This window comes from Corvus hawaiiensis, chromosome 1 (genome assembly GCF_020740725.1).
Source record: "Corvus hawaiiensis isolate bCorHaw1 chromosome 1, bCorHaw1.pri.cur, whole genome shotgun sequence".
NCBI classification, from domain to species: Eukaryota; Metazoa; Chordata; class Aves; order Passeriformes; family Corvidae; genus Corvus; species Corvus hawaiiensis.
The window spans coordinates 14,291,034-14,314,758 of record NC_063213.1 but is presented as its reverse complement, the minus strand read 5'-3'; the positions used below and the strand labels follow the sequence as shown (position 1 = coordinate 14,314,758).

The 23,725-nt window shown below is 39.1% G+C and overlaps 1 protein-coding gene across 3 annotated transcripts in view; it reads right to left on the bottom strand.

Annotated features, from left to right (window-relative positions):
- Window positions 1-23,725, bottom strand: part of NRP1 (neuropilin 1) — a 112,824-nt gene that overhangs the window by 53,805 nt on the left and 35,294 nt on the right. For all 3 annotated transcript variants that reach the window (XM_048292663.1, XM_048292743.1, XM_048292830.1), the window contains exons 3-5: window positions 12,726-12,907; window positions 8,013-8,240; window positions 341-496 (exon numbers count right to left, since the gene is read on the bottom strand). In XM_048292663.1, the coding sequence (XP_048148620.1) occupies window positions 341-496; window positions 8,013-8,240; window positions 12,726-12,907 (566 nt within the window). The remainder of the gene's footprint in view (window positions 1-340; window positions 497-8,012; window positions 8,241-12,725; window positions 12,908-23,725) is intronic.

Genomic DNA, 23,725 nt, shown 5'->3' with positions numbered 1-23,725 from the left:
ATAGTGCATTCATTGTTCATGTTTCATTGTTTTAATGCAAGTGTTCAATTGCTCTGCATTCCTGTATTTCCTTGGTCAGCACAGTTTTTCACAATAATTATCCCAACTTCCTGGCAACACAGTGGAATAAAACTGTAAGGAGAATTCTGCTTCTTGCACTGCTTTTCAAAGGGCAGCTGTTCTTTAAAAAAAAAATAGAAAAAAAGGAAAACAGAACCAATCCTTCTTCACCATCTTATTTATTTAAGGTTTCTTTGAAGCTTCAAGCAACACCTGGTGTGCAAGACGACATAACAGAGAGTATTTTCCAAGAAGCTCTGCAGGATAGATAAATACTGACCTTCTGAGACACTGCTCTGTGACACACTGTAGTTTGCTGAGAAGCCCTCCTTTGCTATCGCACTGTCAGTGTAAAATACCATTGAAAGAATCCCAGTTGAAGACCGGACACGTCCTGGGTTGTTTTGCCCACAATAACGCCCGATGTGTGGGCCAACTGCAAAGAGACAGGATACAATAGTAAACTACCAGTGCTCTAACAATAGATGCCACTACAATATCCTCCCAAAGACAGTCCCTCAGCAGGAAATGGTGAACCTCTGTAACAGTTCAAAATAACAATGCCATCAATAACTTAGCGATAAACAACAAATTGTTTGTCCTATCCTAGCAATTGTGCTTCTAAAATGCTCCAGATAGCACTCCATGAAACTCTGAAAATGTAAAGAACCAGGATTTCAAAGAGTGTCCTTCAAAGTGTGCAGAGAGGGCAGCGATGCACAAAATTACACATACAGTACCACAAGTATTTTCCAAAGTGTGATTGAAGCACCAATTTATGACAAGAGCAACTGAATGGTCTGATTTTGCCAGCCCAGTACACAAGATGCTGTGAGTTGCCTTCCAGATTTTATGCTCTATACTGCAGTGATCTGTTAATTTCATCTCAAACTCTGAAAAACATTTTTGACTCATATTGAGACTATGACCAAATGACTCTTCATCCCCCTTTATTTAGGCTTGCAGACCGTCATAGCTCCTTTGCCCATATGGTCAATATTAAAGAATATTGTAAAAGAATTTAAGAGTTAAATCTTAATCCTTTCAAAAGAGCAAGGATTTCTTAAGTATATCTCCATGTCACAGAATATGCACACATACACAGATACATGATCTCTATTAATGTTAATACTGTATAAACCTGATTCTGGTATTTTTCAGCATTTCCTGTGCAATGAGATAATCTTTTTCCTTAATTAAGCTACTCAATTCACAACCAACATATGTGGCCTTCTAGCACTTGAGCATTCCCTACAGATATGTCCCTAGGCTGTGGAATGGTGGTACATCTGTGCTTACAAACAATAAGAAAAGATAATGCTAAAACCCACCCATGGAGTCAATCAGGAAAATAATCATGAGGCATCATTCTAATGCTTACACCACTGGCTTTCCAGGCTTAAATTAACACCTTGTCATTTCTCTAAGAAGTCCATTACACTTTCAGTTTAAAATATAAAATGTTTAGATATCCTAATTATTCACAGTTCAAAGAAAATCTACAGCTAACATAATTTTCTAGTCATTTATTGGCATTTTACAGCAAGTAAAACAGTTCCAGCTTGGAACAACTTTATTATGTAAGCTACACATTTCTGTAAGGCCCTAGAGTTGCCAGAAAGAGGGAGATCTGATGCTATAGCTCTTGCTGCCAGCATGTGCTTTTCTATCCATTCTGGCCACAGTTAGTCTTCAGTTGCCTTGGCAATCCCATGGCATTTAAAATACCTGCCAATTCAGACTTTTTGCACTAAGGTTGTTCAATGCAGCATTGATAGAATGAAACATCCTATAGAGGATATGAGTTGTATTCCTCCTTATCCTAGAAAGCATTAAAGCTTCACGGTTTTATTTTTTGGAGAGAGCAATTTGTTTAGACTGATAGCACTAACGGATTTTTAAAAACACAAAATAATGCCCCCACATTCCAATTGCTGTAGGTTCTTGGTTTTGTATTTGTTTTTGCTTTCTTTTGCATTTTCTGTGTGCAAACAGCTCTGATCCTGCTCTTTCCCAGAACGGCTTTCAAGATTATAGCTGCTGATGGTGCTCTGAATTGCAAGAAAATAAGGAGGATAAGGCTACCATGTTACGGTACTCTGAGCTTCCCTCCTCCCATTTCCTGTAGGGAAGCCTCTTTGAAATGACAAACAGAAGAGAACTTTGTTTAAAGCAGACAGGCTTTAAGATTCCCCATGACTCACTGGTTTATAATTTTTAAGACATATTTAGTAATTATGCATTTGAGTCTTCAACAGATTGGCCCTGCTATCACAGCACTATTCCCTTTGCTAGCTATGTAGATGCAAGAGCCAAAAATGTGCAGAATATGACACAAAGAGGTATTGAATTTTTTTTGCGCAACATGTAAACCGTAGCCTGCTGAGCTAATATGATATTGATCTGAGCACAACTGGATGAAATAGAGATTCTCCTTCTTCCATAAATAGCTAGCACAAAGTTCCCCCCTTCTATTTTTTAACATTTAAGTCTTGAAAACTTTTGAATGACAATAAATTATCAAATATTTCATGTGTCACTACGTCAAATAAATGCTGTGCAGGAAACCCATCTGCGCAGTCATTCAGGGGGTGATACTGCTGTCTCTTTAGGTAGACTAAGCCACTGTTTTTTTCCTACCATCTTCCTGAAAATTCCTTAGGAAATGAGATGGGATTTCATAACAGACTGTGTGGAGTTCCAAATGGGAATTTTAGGGCAGAAGGTGCTGAAAAGTCATTAGGCCTAGAAAGCTCTTTGCAGCCTCTAACTGTGGACCATCACGTTGCTGCATCAGCATCCCCCAGGAAGGGCTATTCCAAACGTGAGTTACTTGGATATGTCCTCACTCGAGGATGCTTCCACACTACCTGCAGAACCAAGGCATTTCAGTGAGCCAGCTACCTCATCTGACTGCCCATGCTGTAGCAATTTCTGAGACCTTGGCTCCTCTTTCCACTGGCATAGTATTATACACTGAAAAACTGACTAACTCTCTGGTTAAAAGATGGACAGACAACTAAGAAACCTATTTTGCATGCATTTCCCAAAATGCAGAATCTAATTCTATAGCTTAAATAAATCCTTGATTATACTTATTAAGTATTTTTGAAGGTTTCCAGATCTGAGTGCAGAATATACAGAATGTGGCTGGTTGTTCAAGACTAAACAGAAACCTTATCCTTACTGATTCTTCTTTTCTTTACTATTGTTTGCCCTTCTGGACAAAGAATATTCATATAAGGAATTTTGAGACTTACTGAAATACACATTTGCCCATCTAGTTGAAATGTTAGCTTTTGAATTAGGGTTAAAAAAAACCCCACAAGCAAGGAAAAAAAAGGTACATCAGATTTCTAAAATATTAAAGCAAATGTTATGTTAACTAGCCATGTATTTAATTTTAAAGCTGTTTTTTATAAGTATGCAGGTATGTTGTGGACAATATTTTCACAGCACTATGATTTTTATTGACAAAATATTTTCACACAACTTAGGATGCTAAAGAGGAAACAACTGGAAAATTAATTCCATCCTCACATTCCAGTAGTCAGCTACACTGAGCTTGTGTACACTCTTATATCTTAATAGCTTCTCACAAGAGTGTAGAAAGCAACCACAACAGGGGAAACACACTTAGATTAATAGCAACCTTCATTTGCACTGATGTTAATGACTGCAGTAAAGCATTCTGCTTTGCTCTGTAATTCAGTGGAAGCTCTTGTGGTATTGACTGAAGCAGCAATGCTTAGGCTGTGGTTCTCAAACCATATGTAAACTTCTTTAAATTACGTTTGAGCCCTAGTAGACAGCCTATAGAGCTTTAAAGAGACCTGCATGATGAATATGTGCAATTCATCACTAAAGCTACTCCTCATTTTGAGTGAGCTATTTTTCTTCTAAGTCATCAATGGAGTGTTCTCAGCAGAGGCTGGCTGAGATGTATCTGTGCCTTGGGCAAAGATATTTTTGGTGTCTAGTTTATTCATGCAAAATCATATATTTCTATTCTGAGATCTACTCACTCTCCTGCTCTAAATCCACGTGTTATCTCTTTCAGACCATGGTCCCTTTTCTGTACAATATTTGCAACATGCACCTGTAGTTCTTAAATATTCTTCAACAGGGTTGTTTTCATGAAACAAAATACCAGGTTTAAGGCATTCCTGAATGCCTACCATTCCCCTCTTGAAACAGCCAAACACTTACACCACTGTTTAACTTCAGTCCCGTAAGTGTCCTTGGTGAATTCCTTTTGAAGTCAATCTAACTGTTCACATGCTTCAAAGATAAGCACATATTTTGTAGAATCAAGTCTCAAATACTCAGCACTTGCCAGCTTCAATCCACTAAAAGGACAACCAGGTAGGCTGAGGACTCTATGATTGTGACAGAGCATTTCAGGATTAAAGTCTTTTTGAATGACTGTTACAGTTGCTGTCAAATTCTCTAACAGAAAATTGTTTTCCATCAGTGAAATGGAAATTACGTAGAAGTAAAATGTAAATGGAAGCTTACTGACTTTGACATATCCTTTTAAACATCATTGTGAAAATTTGTTTAAAAGAACATTTCTCTTCTTTACTTTTTGCTTTTTTGGGGGGAAGGAAGGAAAAAAAAATCACAAATGTATAAAAGAGCAAATTTATTTCCTGCTGATCTCTAGTGACTGTGGCTGATCAAACTCTAAAGTGAAAACATTTTCCACTTACGTTGGGTTTCATCTGCTCTAACTTAGGCATCTAAAGTTTACATCTGACTTAGGGATTCATAGCTCCCAGTACAGACAATGAGACAAGAAACTCCAGAGATCCATTAACTGTGCCCCAAAGTAGATGCTGAGACAGGTCTGTGTGGGATGCTGTTCCCTGCTGAGAACAGAGGGACTGACTGTGCCTGGCTCAAACACTAATGCCTGCTTTCTAGGGATGCATGTTAGGGGGCTGTCCATCTAATTCTGCTCTGGTTGAGACCACAACTCTTTTCCAAAAACTGTTCCCTCTCTCCTATTAAGATACTGCCATCATCCCAGGAAACCACAGCTGTGTTGCTGTGGAGCACAGGATGTGAAGGATAGATATTTTTCCCACATATTTAAAAAAATCCTTCTCTCATATTTCTATCAATGCAGCGCAATAGTAGCTTTAACACAAGTGGGCATGTGAGCAGCAATGCATTACAAGCAAAATAACTTCCTTTTCTATGGATATATCACTAAACAGAGCAGGCCAGGAGACACCCTGGAGGCACTGACCTGCAGCCAGTAGCCTGGGAACAGACTAACAGTATGGCACCCCTATGGGGCTCTTCCCTCTGAAACTGGCTGGCTGTGTCCAACATGCCTGTTGAGAATGATCCCTAGCTTTCACTGTCTTCCAAATCACACTCAGGAAATTCTTGGGAAAGTGCAAATTGGTGCGTGCTAAAACTGTGCAAGGGAGTATGCCAGCAAATTAGAAGTGCACACAACCATGTCCCCGTTTCAGTTAATAGTGTAGAATAGTTTTTCACAGACTAAGGGGAAATGGACAAATGTCTCAAAAACTCACCCTGGGTGAGTCTCCTCCCTTCATTAAAGAGAACCATACCATCTAATTTACAACTGTGTAGAAATTTACTACTTCATGTGGATGCAAGCTAGATTTTTTTTTCCCCAGATACCCTCTCTCTATATATTCTCCAGTATCCAGACACTCCCTATCTTCAGTTCATGGCCAGACTGTACCAGTGGTTTCCTGTGCCAGCTTTGCTCTTCAGTTGAAATAGTTCTCCCTCCCAGAGATTCGTCCTGTGATGCATTTACAGAGAAGCAATCACATTCCGTCCTTCTTTGCAGTGTTAAGTTAAACAAGAGAGACTGACTGCTGGCTGAGGATCATACTACAGTGAAATTATGCAGCAAACATTTCCCTACAACTGCTGCAACCTCCAACAGTTTGCATCTAAGGAAACATTTTTTCCAGCCTATAGATTCTGTTGAATATTTACGAGTGGAATGCAAGTACCCTTAGTGGATGTCAGGATCATTTTGGGTGTAGTCAGTTTGTGAGACAGTTTGTGAAAGGCTGATAATGCCTGTTGATAATTGGTCTTCAGTATGGCTCAGCCACTTTCTTGAACCAGGAAATTACTGCTTTGAAACTGTCTACACTGACAATAATGCATTTATTTTTGGTTATATTACACATAAATTGATTTATTGGATCATCTTTTCAAATATCAGTTTAAATGCAAGCTTTACAGGACAGATTTGGCCTATATACAAATAAGCCTATTATTAAATGTTCCAGACATCATTATTGTACTGTTAAAATATTGTTTTCCTAACTGAGGCATTATGCCTTTCCTAACTGAGGCATTAAATACTAAATAGTCTTTTAGCTACTGTTATGGGTCTTTCTTCACTGTTTATTGAAGTGGATTGAAAAGAGCTATGATAAACCGATTAAGCATAAAATAAAAACAAAAAAAGAGCAACTATATGTTAAAAGACATATATTTCCTGCAGCATCAAAATTATAAGCAAAATTATATCGGGGATTTAGCTAGAAAAACAGGCAAGTTTAAATGTGCTATTAAAATATATTCCTTAAGTTATATTTTCATTTAAATCAAATATTAATATAGGATTAGCAGTTTATAGAAACTGCCACTGCTGTTCATAAAACAAACAAAAAAATGTATTAATATGGGTTATCACATGAGTGGAAAACTGAAATAGTTTTAATTAGTGCCCAACACAAACAACATAAATCTTCAGTCACTGAATTTTGCTACAAATTAAAAATTAAGAAGAAAAAGGACAGCTTCAAGATGCTTCTCTTTATCAGCTTGTGTCATACATGGAAACAGTGAAAAAGGCATTCCAAATAATCAACTTTACATAGCTGTTTCCACAGCTCATGTAGGCATTTGGGCACCCTAAAGGCTGGGCATTCGGCACGAACAATCCCTTTCAGGCTGCAGCTGCAGCCTTTGGCTCTAGGTCCTTGGAGAACTTGTACATGGCTGCCCTGCCCAGGGGACACTTGAATCTTGCAGACCCAGTGCTGTATATGAAAAACATAGAGAAATCATGCGACTATTTTATTTGTCAGACTCAGTATAAAAAAGGGATATGGGGTTGGGCAGAGGGTGAAATGAGGGCTCTCTGGCTCCATAGGGTTAGCTAATATCTAGCTATGCACTTAGTGAATGTGCACAAGGTCAAGTGTGGTCAACAACTAAGTGGAAAATTACTGAGATGGCAGAGACGTTCCAGAAGGGTACCCAACACACCCACCCTGACACATGTGCCCATCTAATCAGAGATTATAAATTAACAAATTAAGATAAAACCTTTGGATTTGCTTAAACTGCTGGAAGAGAGAGCTCTGTAATGGAGGAACCCTGCAGTGCCCCGTCACTGAAGCCACCTGAATGAATAACTCAGTGACTGTTTACTGACCTGGGTAATTGTTTAGTCACTATGATTTCAACTGCATGGACACCACATTTTCTCTGGTAAAGAAATTCTCTGCTTTGACAGCTGGTCTGTAACGCAGTTCCTCTGCAAGTCAGAGAGTCAGTACCTGAAGTCCAGTTTCTGCAATTTGTTGGAAATGTCTGGACTATACTCATGTGTTAACTGTGAAAATTCGGGGACTCATTATAAGGCTTCACATTTAAGTAATTTTAGTGTAGGAGGTTCATCACATATTACCACTGAACACAGAGGTTTCTGCTAAGCCAACTGTTCAAAATTGAACATATTTCATTAAAAAAAAATCATTCACACTATGATATGCTGAAAGAATTTACAGAGCATTTTCTCCATTTCTTTTTAATTCAACTCACTTCACATAAATCAAGCAAGGATCTCTCTAGCATGACAGTTTAAAAAATGGGAATATGCCTTCTGCAGGCCACTACATAGTAATGGTTATGCATATTACAGTCCATTTTTCTCTTACCATCAGGGAGTCCATCCCAGATTTCCAATCGGTCATAGCGACAGAATGCTCCCCCTGGAGTATTTGAATCAGGTTCTAGCTCAAAGCTTTCAAATTCCAGTATAATCTCTGACATCTTTGGTGCAAAGATAATATAAGTGCATTCAAGGCTATTGGGATATTTTTCAGGGAATCCAGGGGATTTTATCACTCCACTTGATGAAGTAAAGTTTCTGGAACATTCAGGTCCTGTAGGAGAAGGAGAAAAATCAACTGGGTTAACACTGTGCTACTAAGCAAAGCAGTTAGCTGGAAAACAAATTAAGTTGTATTGTCTCTCCAGCAGCAAAGGTGGCTTTTCAATGAAACACCTCATTTTAATCACTGCATTAATCATTCAGCCAGCTTGTTCCTATTATTGATAGTCAGTCATTTAAAGCCCAGTCCGCATATACTGTCTGATCTTCAATTTTCAATTTGTATGGAACAATATGAAAACTTGTACCAGCTCTAGAAAAAATTATGACAAATACAAAGTCATGTGGGAACAATGAAAGTGTAAGCTGCAGAAATCTCGACAGAGCCCTAGAGAAATAATTATAGCCCCTTCAAGCTCAAATCTTTAAATCTTATGGCAGACAGGTTTTTATTGGTGAAATAGAATTTTTTACAAAAGCGGGTGAGTGAATTCAGTAGAGGGAGTAGTGGTTTCAGATTCCTGGAGCACTGACTCAGTAACTCTGCCAGATGTGACCTATGCCTCCTTGACAAACTAAATGTGAAAGGTAATTCGTACATGTACTGAGGGTGAGTGACTCATTCTGAGTGGTGTTGACACAGGTGCACCAGTAAAATGTTGCTGTTAGTGTGGGCATGATAAACTGTGTGATTACAGGCAGTGTTGCTAGAAGTCACCTAATGTCAATGTTGACACACCAGCTTTCCCCGATGTTCCCACCATGGCATAATGGGATGCTCCAAACAGTGCTCCTGGTGGAGCAGGAAAGTGGCAGGAAAGATGTAAGGGTATAAAAGGCCAGGTCACTGGATTTGCCTTTGTGAATACAGGGGACAAACTGGAATCCCTCTCTTTTTGCAGATCTCATTTCTCCTTTATTTAGGTCCCTCAGGAATCCTCTCTGTGGATCCCACACCTGCAGGTGTGCTCAGAAGTCAGCTGCAGGCACTGCCCACATATCTTCCCCACAAGGTCAGCACCCCTCTCTGCCTTTTGACACTCCAAACTTAGAAGAGTGATTTACAGGACTTGGGGCATTGGTGGATAGCAGCTGGCCTGGGGAGTTTTGAGTAGGATGACTCAAATGAAGGTCTTCAGATATGCAGGAGAGGAAGGACATGGAGAGCACAGTTTCATTGCAACACGCAGGTCTGTGCTGGAGGACGATGTGTGTGAGGTCTCAATGTGGATGAGGATGCCCAGCATCCTTAGAGACCGTAGTCAGGAGCCTTAGAGGATTTCCAATGCCTAGCACAGATCATTGAAGGAAAACAGTCTGGCTCATTGCATATATGAATACTCTTATTTCACTATAGAAAATGTTTTCATTGTGAATGTGCCAAACATATTACCCCCCATAGATCTGGCCACCTCCCAGTTAAATTCAGCATGCAAGAGAGAGGTCTGAATGAATTTAGTCAGTTCAGGTATTCTTGCCCTTCAACAGGCACTGAGACAAAGTTCTTGAACTATTATATCAATATTCAGAACACTTCATGGCATATTTTGGAAGATGTGGGTATTGATGCTCATGTAACCTGACCCATTCCAATTTGGGAAATTACATTTTGCCTATAATTAAATCACCCCCTTACACATTAGTTGGATATTCCTCTTCTCTCCCTGTCATTCTCTTGTCTCCTTGTCATGTAGGGGAGGGTTATATTCTGGTTGTTGCTCCTCACTCCCACCAGTAGCTGCTGTTCCAGGATAAAATAGCTTTGCTATGCCATTCATAGTATAAAGTGCTCTGTACTCCTCTTGGAATCCAATAAAAGATGCAATATAAAATGTAAGCCAGGATCATTATTGCTTTATTAAATACAGCCAGATCCTGGCTCCGGGAGCGCGCAATCATCAGGCTCCTTACACTCACACATGGTATCTCGATGCCAGCTTGCTTTATTTTAAACATGTTTGACTCAATCTGGTGCAAGAAGCAGAAACTGTTTTCAGAGGAGCTCTCTCACTAAAATGCCCTCCACAGATTTTGACCCTTTATTGACACTGTGAAGCAGCTGCAGGAATTATATCAATACTGAGGCTACGAGGAACTCCATGGGGCAACGTGCATGGAAAACTGGCAGAAAACGTTCCAGTGGAGACACCAAAAATAGATACTTCTGAGGTGGAGAAACTACATGTGTACATGTGCATGAAACACAGGAAGAGATATGAGCTGAAGGAAAGACAGAGAGGAGGCAACAGCAAGAGCAAAGAAAACCAGATTAAATTTGGGATAAGTTAATCTTCTATCTGTGGGTGTCACTGAGCCAAAAAGTCATTTGCCTTCTTGGTTGACACTTTTTTTCCTTTCAGTTTACACCATAAATTTAGTTGACTAAGTTAGGAATGTTGAATGTGAACCGTGCAGATCCTTTTCTAGTGAATACGTCACTCATCTACCCTAAAATAGGATGTCTGCCCAAGCCAAAATGATGAACATTTCATGTGGACTAAGTGTTGGGCAAAATGGGTTTCATGTTTTAGTCCTGAATACAACTTCTTCAGTGCTCTCTCTGGCTACGGAGCTGAATGAGAAGGAAAGAGTAATGGGCAAAAACATACTGTGTGCTGGAATGAAGCTCAGCCTTCAGCTCAGTACTGCAGGACCTTGGGCTTGGGATCATACTTCCCATACCTGGGAAATGATGAGATAAGCTGTGAATCTGCTAAACCAAACATACTTGTCTGGTGTGAGCAGCTGAGCTTCACCTGTGCGAAAGGGTGAACAGCTTTATTTGGCACAGATATTAAAATGCAAAACTGGAATAGCGTATATGCATTTATTCAGAAGTTAAATAGGGCTCTGTTCCCACAGCAATGATAACTTGAATCCTTTGTGTACACATGGCATTTTCTAACACTGTGCATAGTGATAGCTGTCCTGCCTTAATATACAGTTTATGTGGAATGAACTGGAGTTAAAGTTGCTCTGGGAGCCATAATTTTGAGTTTCCTGACTTTCATGTGTGTAAAATCACATTCATAATGCCATCTTAACATGGTAAATGTGTATCTTTGAGACATGTAAATGACCACACAAGGAAATAAACACAATGTTCCTGTCAGAGTTCTGGGTTGTCACTACACTGGAAATAAATAAAACCTTTTCCTTGAAAGTGTTCAGTTACTAAAATAGATTGTTTCACAGGTCATTCTTTCACTTCTTCTTGTGTTTCTGCCTTGTTCTTTATGAAAGATGGTACTGCATACATAAGCACTGAGAAATGTCAGAAGACATTTTCAAGAGTTTAGCCTCCTAAGGACACGAAAATAAATAGAGATATTTTTTCAGGAAAGCTTGGTGTCATTTGAATGCTGAATTCTTTCAAAAAATGTGACCCTGAAGGTCAGCAAAAGAATTTCTGGGAGTCAAGAGTGGATTTACAGACAGGGAAGATGGTGAACAAGACGTCTGTGGCCCCAATTAGCACTGTGCAGAGCAGCAATAGCGATAGAAAAGAGACTTCACTACTGTGCTTCTCCTCATTAACAGTACAGCTGCCACCAAGAGTGCATGCTGAACACAGCTGAAAATCTGGCTCTGGTTTAGGTGCACTAAAGGGACTTGGACTGGTTCTGAAAATGGGGCACTGACTGGGAGTGGTGTGCATTGGGAATTTGAAGTTTTGAGCTGCTTTTGTGAATATGATCCTAAGCACTGATGTTGAAATAAATTTTTTTTCTATAAAATGAGTGCTATTGTCTTTTTATATATTATGAGTTTTGGTACTGTATTCTCTAGGAATGGAATATATGAATTATTAATCTCCATCCAACTATAGGGAAGATGCATTCCAAAAAAAAAGACCTTATAGCCCTTCTAGCTATTGACTTGGGAAGAGTGTTATAAAAGAGGGAGTGTCTCTATGTCTGGCTAATCCTGCACGCTCTGTTTCTCCGGGCTTTCTCTGTGCCCCATAAAGATAATTGTGCTCACTGGCACTAACTCCTGGCATGAGCATCCAGCAGGTCATGCCTGTGAACAGTGTGAGCTGTTTGCCTCCTTTACCTCCCAAACATGATTTGTGAAAGCAGCAGCAATATCATCTGCTGCCCATGTGTATTCTGGTCCTTTCTGAGCCCACAGTCATCTCCTGGGAGTGCAGAGCAAAATACTAACCAAAATAAGTCAGGGACTCAGAAGGTTGCAGTTCTGTTGAGGCAGTAACATTGTAAATCATACAGTAATTATTATTAAAAAAAAGAGGAAAGCCATAAAGCTAATGGTTTTAAGATGGTTGAAACAAACAGCTGACAAAAACTACCATATTTCATGCAGAGGAGTCAACCCTCAGACACAGCTGACCCCCCGGATTCATAAAGATTTACACCCAGTGAATACACACCCTGCCTTGGAATGACTAGGGTAATAAGATTTTCTCTTTCAAGCATTTTCATGCATTTTCCCCATTCCAAAGAATTATGGTGAACTTTCTGATGCAAGTAAAAATCACAGGTTATGAGCTATATAACAATGAATTGTTTCTCACCTCTTTTGAAAACTTCATAACGGATAGAAAATCCTGCTCCATGTGTCTCATAGTCGGAAACAAATTTAATAAAAAGATATGGTCCTGAAGACACTAAAGGAGGGGGAGCAATTTTTCCACAGTACTTTCCCCATAAGCGTCCTTCAGCATTATCTCCATCAATCACTTCAACATAATCATACCTGGTAGATAAATGGAAGGAAGAAACTTTTAACTTCCAGGAAAGAAGAGACCTAATTAATTTAGAAACCATAACACAACATAGATAATCAAGAAAAATGCTAGCTTGCTTGGAAAATGCATTATGCTGAAAGATGTAAGCAAAATGAAATAATTAAAATGGACTACATTATGTCTGTAGACATCATCTGGCAACATGGAACTATTAGGAAGAATGGTGTCCATTATGCTTGCAGACAATGTCAGCTAAAGTAACCAATTAACAAAAAAAAAGGAAATCTCACAAGCACAATTCTGTATTATTAAATTGTGTTCCTTTGTCTGTGTAGTGTTGTTATCAATACATAATGCATAGCATTCTTTTCAAACTGTGAAGTTCTGTTATGAATTCAAAAATGTCTTTTTGGCTGTAGCTCTTTATGAACAATACTTTGATTTCCATATGCTGTCCTCCAAACATATGTCCACAGAATAATAAATAAATCCTTAAACATTAGATTCTGTTCAAAAGTCCACCATGTTGCAGATCAGTGGTAGAAAAATCTGTTATTTTCCTTGTTATCTTCACAAATAGCTGGGAGCACATTACAAAATCCACGAGTCAGTCACACCACTTGGTTTTTCTCAGACAAAAATTGTTTCAATACAAATCACCTTTGCTTAGGTATTTGGATCAAGAAGTGTGCGTTTACAACATTCATATTTGTCCAGCATGTGATTGCTAGACAGACTGGGCTAAAACCTCTGTGATTATTTATATCAAACCTAAGGACTGTGTAAGGAAAAGCATACAGTAACAAAATAATGATTGGTAGTAAAAGTTTGCCTGTGAGCAACATGATAGGGCTCCTCAACCCTGTCACCAGAGATGCCAATGTGTAGTGTCTGGTCTGACAGATTCGGTGTTCAAGGGCTGAGGAGAGCAAGCCCAGCAGGCTGGTGGTGCTGAACCAGCCCAGGGAATATAAAGGAGAATCAAAGTCATGGAGGCAGAAGCTGCAGGTGCAGACACAGGTCTGTTCTTAAGTTTTATTAGCAGATGATTTCACTTGACCTCATACAGGAAGGAGGATCAGACTCAATCTGTAGAATCCTAGAAGGTGGTGGCATTTGGAGCTTGGGTTGTGTCCTGTGACTCTTTCCGATGGCAGCAAAAGGCTCTTCCCTGCCCCTGTGTCTCTGTGTCTCAGCCACGCTGCCCTTTCATTTAACAAGTTGCTGTTAGCCAGACAATCTCATTTACTTTTCATTATCTTACTATGACTGACATTAAAATGTTGCCATTAATTTGTTTAAACCTTTATATTCTATTGTTATGCTCACTGAAATGTTCCAAGCATATTAATATACAAGGAAGAGCTAAAAATGACAGGACAATAAAGTGTGTCTGGCATTTTTAAAGAGATCAAAGGAAAAAAATGTCTTCATGATGACCAATGTCATTTTTAACAACTCTGCTCCAAACCATCCAGGGCACATTACTTATGTTTACATGAAGTCCTGTGAGACAGCTGCAAAGATGATATCACAAGTTAAAGTGGATGGCTTAAGGCTCCTTAAATTAAAAATGACATTACCTCATCAGTTAAAATTGTGTGCCAGCTTTGGTGTATATCAAATAGAAAATAAAGCTGACACTGATGGAACTGTAAGCATTAACATATGTGAAATATTGTGTTAACCGCATTTCTTCTTATGTATTTGATTTTTCTAGTAGCAATTGCTCAGCTCACTAGCTTCACTGTCCCAGTGCAGACTGGTGGGAATACGAAGCGGAAACATGCATTTCTGAGATAATTTTACAGATACTTAAGTAGCCCATAGTTTTTAAAATTAGACTTCTTTCTATAATGTCTTTATGATATGTGTATAACAGGATTTGAAAGTTAGGAGAAGAGTTGTAAAGACACCTCAGAATTGTTGGGGTTTTGTCTGGTTTGTTTTTTATTTTCTCTTCTCAGAAATCTCCGTAAAAATGCTAGCTCTAGGCTGCCTGCAAAACCTATTGAAAGTACTCAGGGATCCATGCTACGAGTTCTTTGATTTTTAGGAAAAAATGTATCTTGAGAGTTTTAACAAGATGACCTTTCTCCAATAATTAACTGCTTGCTAAAGAGAAGGAGTAACCACGTAAACCCACAGCATCTGACAGTCTTTGCTCCATTTACCCCATGACGACACTATTTCACCAGCTTCCCAGGCACCATTCTTTGCTCAAGCTGCAACAGTAGATAAATTTTCAGATGGTATGCAAAAAATTAACTAAAAATGCTAAGCAACTTTTACATTCTTTTTTCCTTCATATATAAAGGAGATAAAATCAAAAGGCTTGAATTTGGTGTTTTTATTCTGCTACACCTTAAAAATAATCTTATATAGTCTTACTAAGTTTTTCATATACAGCCAAAAAACAACTAACCTGTAAGTACCAATTTTGGTATTATATGAAGTAAATAGGCAAAAACCCCCACTCAAATTAAATTCTATCACTCTCCCAGTTTTCCTCCTTCATAGCAATAGCCTGCCTACACTTTCCAGTGTCCCTCGTAGTGACAGAATCGTAATTTATGGTGCTCTTCTTGGCAGCTGTGCAGTTGTAAATGACATAATTTGGTTACTAAAAGGATGTCTTCTAATGGATTTTTGCAAGTTATAGGTCATGCTGCCCCATGGAAGATTGGAGGATTTTTCAATTTTTTTCTTTCGCTTTGAAAAGTTACTGACAGACAGAGAAGTTTAGCTGTGAGACAATGGGTAAGAAGTACAATTTGAAAAGAGGAAGCTTTAGAGATCAGCTCTACAACCTTCATGTTCTAAGGATCATGTTTTTCATCTGGCAGCTAACAAATGGACTTGGATTCTCCCACACTGGTGGCAACATATGATATCTGGGCTCCAGCAAATGAGTATCTGTATTATTTTTTTCTTAGAGAAATAAAATTACTCTGGATTTTACTAGTTTATACTTGGAAACCAACATCCTGCTGTCATTTTTGCACTTTTCAAAATCCTACCAGAGACCACAGCATATCACAAACAACTGGTCTTGTAAATAGGAGAAAGTACAGTCACAACTTGGAAATGGAGCTGCTGCCAAGGAAGCTCAGAAAGCAGCTTGCATGTCCCTCTGGACTTGGTAGCAGTTCTTTTCCATAAGTTTGTCAGAAGATGCTGTGCCAGGGATACAGTTGGCACATTGGCATCCCTGTGAGAAGACTGAATGTGTCACCTCCGCAGCACCCAGACAGACTTGGCACATAGCCCAGAATACTGAGTTTGCAAATTTGGATTTCCCATTTGGCAATTCTACACTCAGTTACTGCTGTCAATGGTGTGGCAAATATTTCTTGTAATTTTATAGTCCTTTAGGGCTTATGGCACAGAGATGTAAATATAAACACGGCGTTAATCACTGAGTGTAGTTTTGGGTGAAAGACCAGAGCACAAGTTCAGATGCGAAAACAGGAGATGCCTGCCCAGAAGAGAGGACAGTCAGTGAATAAGTTCACGGAGACGCTTTGCCACGATGCAAAAAGCATTTCCTTTTTGCTTGTCTGGGTCTTTCCAGATACCCCACTTCTGTTTGCACCCTGTGTGGTGTGCAAGGCCAGTGCGTCTCTTTCGGGTGGGAGACTGATGAACAGTGGTGCAAGAGCTCACACACACTTCCTGCTCCTCCCAGCTGGTGCCTGAACAGGCCATTATTAATTCTATGGTTTAGTAAAACCATGTCTGGGAGAGATGCACAGTGGAAAGATGAGGGAATCTAGAATTCCTCTACAAATTATTTAAGGAATTGCAAAAAACTTGTTCTTTCTTGGAAAGTGTAAGTTATGGTTTTCAGGAAAAGGCCAAGCAATACTTATAAAATGAGCCCTGCGCAGTGAAAAACATTAAGAGCTGCAGAATTCAAATTTTGATGATTTTCCTAGTTCCAGTTTCTAGTAAGTGATAACAATGCTTACACTGGGGTTCAGTTCTGAACATGCTGGAGACTCCCGAAATGCACCACAGCATGTTGTACTGCAGAAAGTGGTGCAAGTGCTGGAAAGCCCTGCCTGCTGTTGGAGCCAGCCACTACCAAGCTACGGTCTGCTTCTAACATGTTTGCTTATTACCAGGGCAGTGAGTCTTACGTATTTTTCCTTAAAAGATTCCTTCCCAAGAAATAGGCAGAACTACAACCAACTCAGCTGAAATCGAAATATCTGCCATTTAATCTTATGAAGCAATCAGTGAAGTATATACAACTATAATTTACATCCAAGTATACTGTATTTTTCTGCAGCCTACTGTGATCTATATGGTTGTTATGAGTAATTTGGCTGTTCACCTGTTAGGATGAAAATTTTTCCAAGTCTCTCTTTCTTTTAACACTCTGATTCCACTAAAGCTGCTAAATTTGTCCCTGACATGAATTATCCATCCTGGTCAGACTATCATTGGTTCTGAAAATTTTCTTCTTAGTATGTATCTTTCTTTTGCCTTTATTTTATAAAGATTTTTTTAGAATTCCCCACAAGTCTCCACTTTAGTTGAACAGAAGGGCATCGCAAGAAGAAATCTAAATAAAGAGCTTCAAGTTGTTCTGCACTGTGGCTTTGTGCCCCATTAGTTACTGAGGGTTAGAGGTGTGGGATTTACTGCAGTGCTTGTGGCACAAGGCAATCTGTACACCAGAGCTAAAAGCTTAAAAACTGCAACCACTCGAGGGACACCAACCTTAATCCCAGTTTATTAGCAACAAGAAAAAGAAGTTCATGCTATTAAAAACAAAAAATTAAGCACAGCCCTGAATGGGCTGATTTTCTGCCAGTAGCCTCAGCATCTGTTGCATTTCTCTTCATCTGAGCTTCCTCTGTGCAGCCTGACCACTCTCAAGGGCCTCTTGGTAAGGTAACCCCTTCAATGGGAATGGGGGGACTGACCCATCCTGTGAAGACACACCAGCCTTCCCTGTAACTGGGACTGTCAGTGCTGGTGTCTACACCAAGGGGATATAATTCCTCACATGTGGGCCTCACAAAACACCTTGATGGAGGTGAAAGCAGCATGCGGCCCTTGGAGGATCCTGGGTGACTGCTGTGTTCTCAGCAAGTCTCAGCAGGGCACAAGTGTTCCCTGATCACTGGGTGGCATGGGAACTGCAGGGTTTTTTCATTTTTAAGCCCTTTGCCAGTGTGCTTAGTGCCATGGGATCCTGCATGGTGTGTTCCTACCTGGCTGCTTGCTCCCATCACGCACTGCATTCTCAATGGAGAAGCCCTTCTCCATCTTTCCAAGTCATCTGTTGGTGTGGGCATGTCTTTGGCAACGAACCAACCTTCCTTCCTCCCTTCCTCCCTTCCTCCCTTCCTCCCTTCCTCCCTCCCTCCCTCCCTTCCTCCCTTCCTCCCTTTTTTCCTCAAATCTATTAAAATGTTCAACAGATCATTTCTCTGAGGATGGACATGCATACAGTTGAATTAGAATGAGCCGGGCCATGCAAACTCTGTGAGAAGGGAAGGTGGGAGCCAGTGCCCATAGCAGGAGGCTTTTAAACTGGTTTTGCTTGTACTGGATTCCTGGTGCAGATGCAGCCCCCCAAGGGAGACAACATATCATCTAAATCCCAGAGTTCTCTAGAGTGCTGGATATTTAAATACACAATTCGCAATCGATTAATGATTTGTAATTTACTGTCGGTTTGGGGGTCCTTTGTTTCCATTGGTCTTTTGTGAGCTGGTGTTTTTATGGTGTTCACTCAGGGCCAAAATTCACTGGAGTTATTCATACAAAGGTCCTGTCAACCTAAGAGATTTCTGGGAATAAGGCCATTGGGATTTGGCCACTGTTCAGTAATTTACTAATGCCATTAACTGACGGTGGGTCTCCATTAAGAATGAACTACTGAGGGTCTATTTTAGTACAAGACAATGCGGCAGTGAAAAAGAGAAGAGATGTGACAAAGACATAAATGAAGATCTACAGTTACTCACTGCAAGAGTTTAATTCCAACTAATGTTAGCAGCAGTCTTGTTATTACATTGGTTTCTGGAATAATTGAATGCATTGGGATTTGCCCTTTTGTTTAAAATTAAGCTCTTAATTCTCTGCTGAACAAAGGAATCTGAAATGCAACATACCTTAGCCAATAATATTTCAAAACCCAGAAGTAACAAAAATAATCATTACTATTTTAGAATAATCTGAGTATCCTTCACCTTATCACATGCTCCTGGTATTTTGGCTCATGTTTTTTGAGTACCTGGGACTGGCAGACCTGAAGATCTGAACTAAATAAGCAAGATTGTATCTGCACTTTTATCTATACAGCTCCACTGAGAATAGTAGCCAGATCTTTAGCTGCTGCAAATGAGATTAGCCCCTTTATGCCAATGGATCTAAGTCAGTTTACACTGATATATAGACAGGGTGCAAGTGGTGACAGAATATTTTACCTTGTATTTACTTAGTTCTATTCTATTAATACCAAATAAAATCTGGAAAATTCTTCAACAGAAATGAGAACACCAGGATCCACTTTTGGAATATATGTAACATTGTCATGCAGAAAATGAAGAAGAACCAGAGGTTATAGACCGGGTTTTGCCATTTTAGTATTGCAATGTCCAAGGGAACTAAAAGTAAAATTCATCTGCTAAGGTCTTTAGCACATCTATCTGCAAAAAGCATTTCACCAATGAAAAGATTTGATCTTGAAGTTACAGTAAATTCCACTGATTTCACTGCTTGCCACATACTGTAATAAATTATAATATAATGATCCCAGTATATAAAAATGAAAACCTCTTCTGGGAAGAAACATTCAATTTTAAACCTCTTCAGTAAGGAACTTCAGTTCATAACTTTCTGGCATAGAAAAATGCTATCTTTTCATGGAAAAGGTTTCTCTCTGTCAAATAAGACAAATTTACAAATGCTTGACTTCCACTTTAAGTGGAGGAAAAAGAAACACTTAGCAGTTTAAAGACTTCAGAGAGGAAGGAGCTTTCTAGTGTCAAACTGGTGAAGTTTAGTATTTATAGGAAATTCACATGCCTCTAATTACTCTAAACCCAGTTCCCAAGTAAAATATGCCATCTGGAAGATATTAGAGTCATTTACAACTTGTTCACTTCCCTATTTCACTGCAAAATCTTACCTCTTGCCAACTTTCCAGTGTTCTCCACAAAATGAAATGCAGTCTAATTTTTACTGGTAGTTTAATGGTTACTTTATCTATGTTTAGACAGCTAAGGGTTTTAGAAACTGCAAAAAAAGTCACATTTCTTAAAAACTAACTTTCTTATTACTCACTGTACCTCAAGCTTTTCATGTGGATGTTTCAGGTGAGGGTTATACCTTGGCTTAGTTTAGTATTTAGCCACTAATTTGACATGGTTAGATTTGGAAAGATATCCTGTGTGATAAGAGAGAGAAGAAAGACGACACAAGCAGCCATCATGCATAAGAATAGGCTCTTGTAAGTCAAAAAAAAAATCCCAAAACTTGATTATATGGTTTTGTTTTTGTTTCTATGACCTCCCAAGAGACGCCCATCAATCAGAAAACTTCTTGTTAGTAGAGCAACTTCATCCAAGTATGCCAATCTGTTTATAAGTGAAGCTTTGCGACATTCCTCTGAGGTAAAGTTGTCATTCTCATTTTACATATGTGGAGACGGGAGAGAGAGACTGAGTGCCAGCAGTCTTGCAGAAATTTTGCAAGCAGCAAGGAATAAAGCTGAGATAGCTGGAACCGTGCTTTAAACACAAGAGCCCAGTCTAACCTCTCCTGAAATAATGGAAAGATTCCTAGTGGCTTCTGTGGGTTTCAAATAAAGCTTCTTAACAGAGGCTTGAAACTTGGAAGTTTTCCTAAGCCATAGAATGACTGGAAGAAGGGGCTGCAAAGTCTCACACAGAATCACAAATGTATTTCTGTAGGAGAACTAGACTAAATAACTTGCATACAGAGACTCATGCATATATATACACTCACACTCACTGTACACCTCTATACCCATCAAACACTGTTTACATGTGCCTAACTAGTTTAATGATTTGTGGTTGGATTAGTCCTGTGTGCATTCTGATTAGTCCTGTGCTGAATTCATGAAAAAGCCTGCCTAATTGGTAAGTTATAGAAGCCTCGGGTTTGCTTCCTCGAATGCCTAAAGAACAGAGAAAGAGCTGTAGCAAATGGAGATCAGAATCGGTCGTGATTTCTTTTTCTTTCCATGAAAGTAGAAAAGAAATGTTTTAAAGTTATGGCAACCTTATAGCACTCCATTTGGGAGTTTGGAACTGCTGATTAATTTGTAATTTTCCTTTGGGGATCTATGTAGTATATTAATCACAACCTTAGGAACTCAACTTTTAGAAGTATTAGGTAGATGTTAGTTTTTCAGAGAAACTGTGAAAGTTCTCTACATAAAATAAGTTCCACACTTTGGAAAATCAGGTATTTGTCCCTTGTGGGCTGTCTACAACCTCTCTGACCAATACCTATAATTAATGAAATGAAAAGAGGCTAAAGGAGAAAGGAAATTGCAGACATACATATCAGCTTTAGATCAGAAGTTATGGCAATTTTCTTCCATAGCAACCATGTCCTGAAGCTCTGTAAATACAGTAAAATGATTTATTTCCAGTTAGGAACTATATTAAGAGAATATTAAGGATGCAGTGTTAGGCACTTGGAGCTCAATGTTTCTCAGTGTTGTTCCCTTTGTTGTGATTTCTGCATCATGTGCCCTGTGGGCAGCCCTTGGGCCAAGTGAAAAATTCACTGTGGGATTAGTGTCTTCACGTACTTAGTCTGTAGAGATATAAATGATTGCTATGGGCCTTCCTTGCCTGAAAGTGTGACACACGTAAATTACTGGATTGATTTTTTGCTGAGACTATCTAAAACCTGTATATAGCCACACAATTAGGCATATGTACAAACAAGTGGAGTTATTGGAAAATGTCCAGATTTGCTTTTGAAACTTTTGACTTATCAGTGTTTCATCATGTGCATGTGTTAGAGCTTTTCCCATGGATTTTTATTGGGGAAAGGGGGGCCAGACTCTCTTGAGCTATCACCAAGGAAAAAAAGAGTTTGAACTACATAAAGGAGATCCAAACTTTCAAGTCTTTTCTGTATTGAAAACAGAGTCCTTAAGTGTGTGAGATACGTGGCATTATTAGGTAAATACTCATAATGCTGAAAAGACCTTTGGCAGACTGTTTTAACATCTAGATGAAAACCATCTCCTTACTTCTTTCTTATAATACAAACTTGGAAAGGCAAAGTGCCTGGCCACAACATCTAGGAGTGCTCTCTGGCACAGGAGGCACACAAAGCTGAATAAGAAACATTCGTAGTTCAGAGATCAACCCACTTACACCATCTGCATGTTTCCTGGCGGGCCGTTATCTCAGCACAAAATAATTTGGTTGTGTACATTGCCACTTTAACAAACAACCCTTAAGCACATGACTAATATTTGGGGTTGGCAACTTTAAAGGAGCCCTGGCTTCATGAAATCTGAATGATACTTCCGAAGAGCAACGCAAGGAACATTTACTCAAGGATGGTGCTTTCAAATTCCAGACTTCTGATCTTAGTAAGTGTGGTTGAAGGGCTGCCTGAAAAAGTCCCACAGTTTGTCTTCCTCTGTTTTGCAACTGGGACATGTATGCATGCATGTGTGTGTGTGTGTGTATATTTTTATATTCTTTATACAAGAAAAGACCTGAATAATTTCAGATGTTTCTTCCCAAAGTTCATTCTCAGCCAGAGAAACAGCCTGGGAAACTCAGCCTGGAAGATGTTCATTTCAAAACCATTAAAGCAGATGAGAACAGGGAAGCAGAGTGGAAACCTCTATGCAAATTTAAACTACAGTAATTGCTACCAACCCTTTTCTATTAATTTGTTGCCTAATTTCAGTAGAGACATTACAAATAAAACTCCTGTTGATACCTTATGCATGTCCTTATAGGTGTAGTTTAGTTTTGCACGTATCAGTGTGTCAATCCAACAGGAGTGCAGACTTCTCCCTGAGATTCTGCTCTTGAAATCTGCATTAGGTAATTCAATATTACCCTCAGAATTATAATTTTCTTATAAAGTATGTGATTACTTAATATTTATTGCAAACAGATCATGATTTAAGCTGTTTCAGAGTTACAGTACTTTGTTTTTGTAATAGAGCTCACAGTTAAACTGTACCAATTTGAAAGGCCAGTATATAAAAGTTTGTCCCATTGAGCAACTTTATTGCCATTCTATTGTGTGTATCCTAGAATTGAAAAGTATATATAACTTAAATAAATAAAATATACCATAGATATTTAAAGCTGTTAAGCCTGAATTTAGTTCATTTGTATCCTATATCACAGAGAATGTCACAGTTTTTATGTGTTTTGTGACCTTATGATTTATATAGGTCTTGAGAAATAACTATGTGTTTAGAAAGGAGGAAAACAGTGGCCAATAAACATTCCCAGTAGCCTAAAAACAGGAACAGCTTGTTAGCTGAGGTCAGCCATATGACCCAGTGCCCAGTGAAACTGCATTGTTATAGCTGGAACGTGGGGCAAACCAGTCATGCAAAAAAACCCACCACAATGATCCACCTCTCATAAAAATGTCTTTCTTAGAAAGAGAGGCATGCGATAATGACTTACAGGAAGGAAAATGTGCACAGCAGATCAGCATCATCTCTGGTACAAATTTACAGAGTTTAGTGGCATTGCATCCGAGGTGCATTGCCCCACACTAATTTAAAATGGAAAACTAAGTGGAAAACCTACCAGAATTCACACGTCTGCTAAAAAATATTGCAT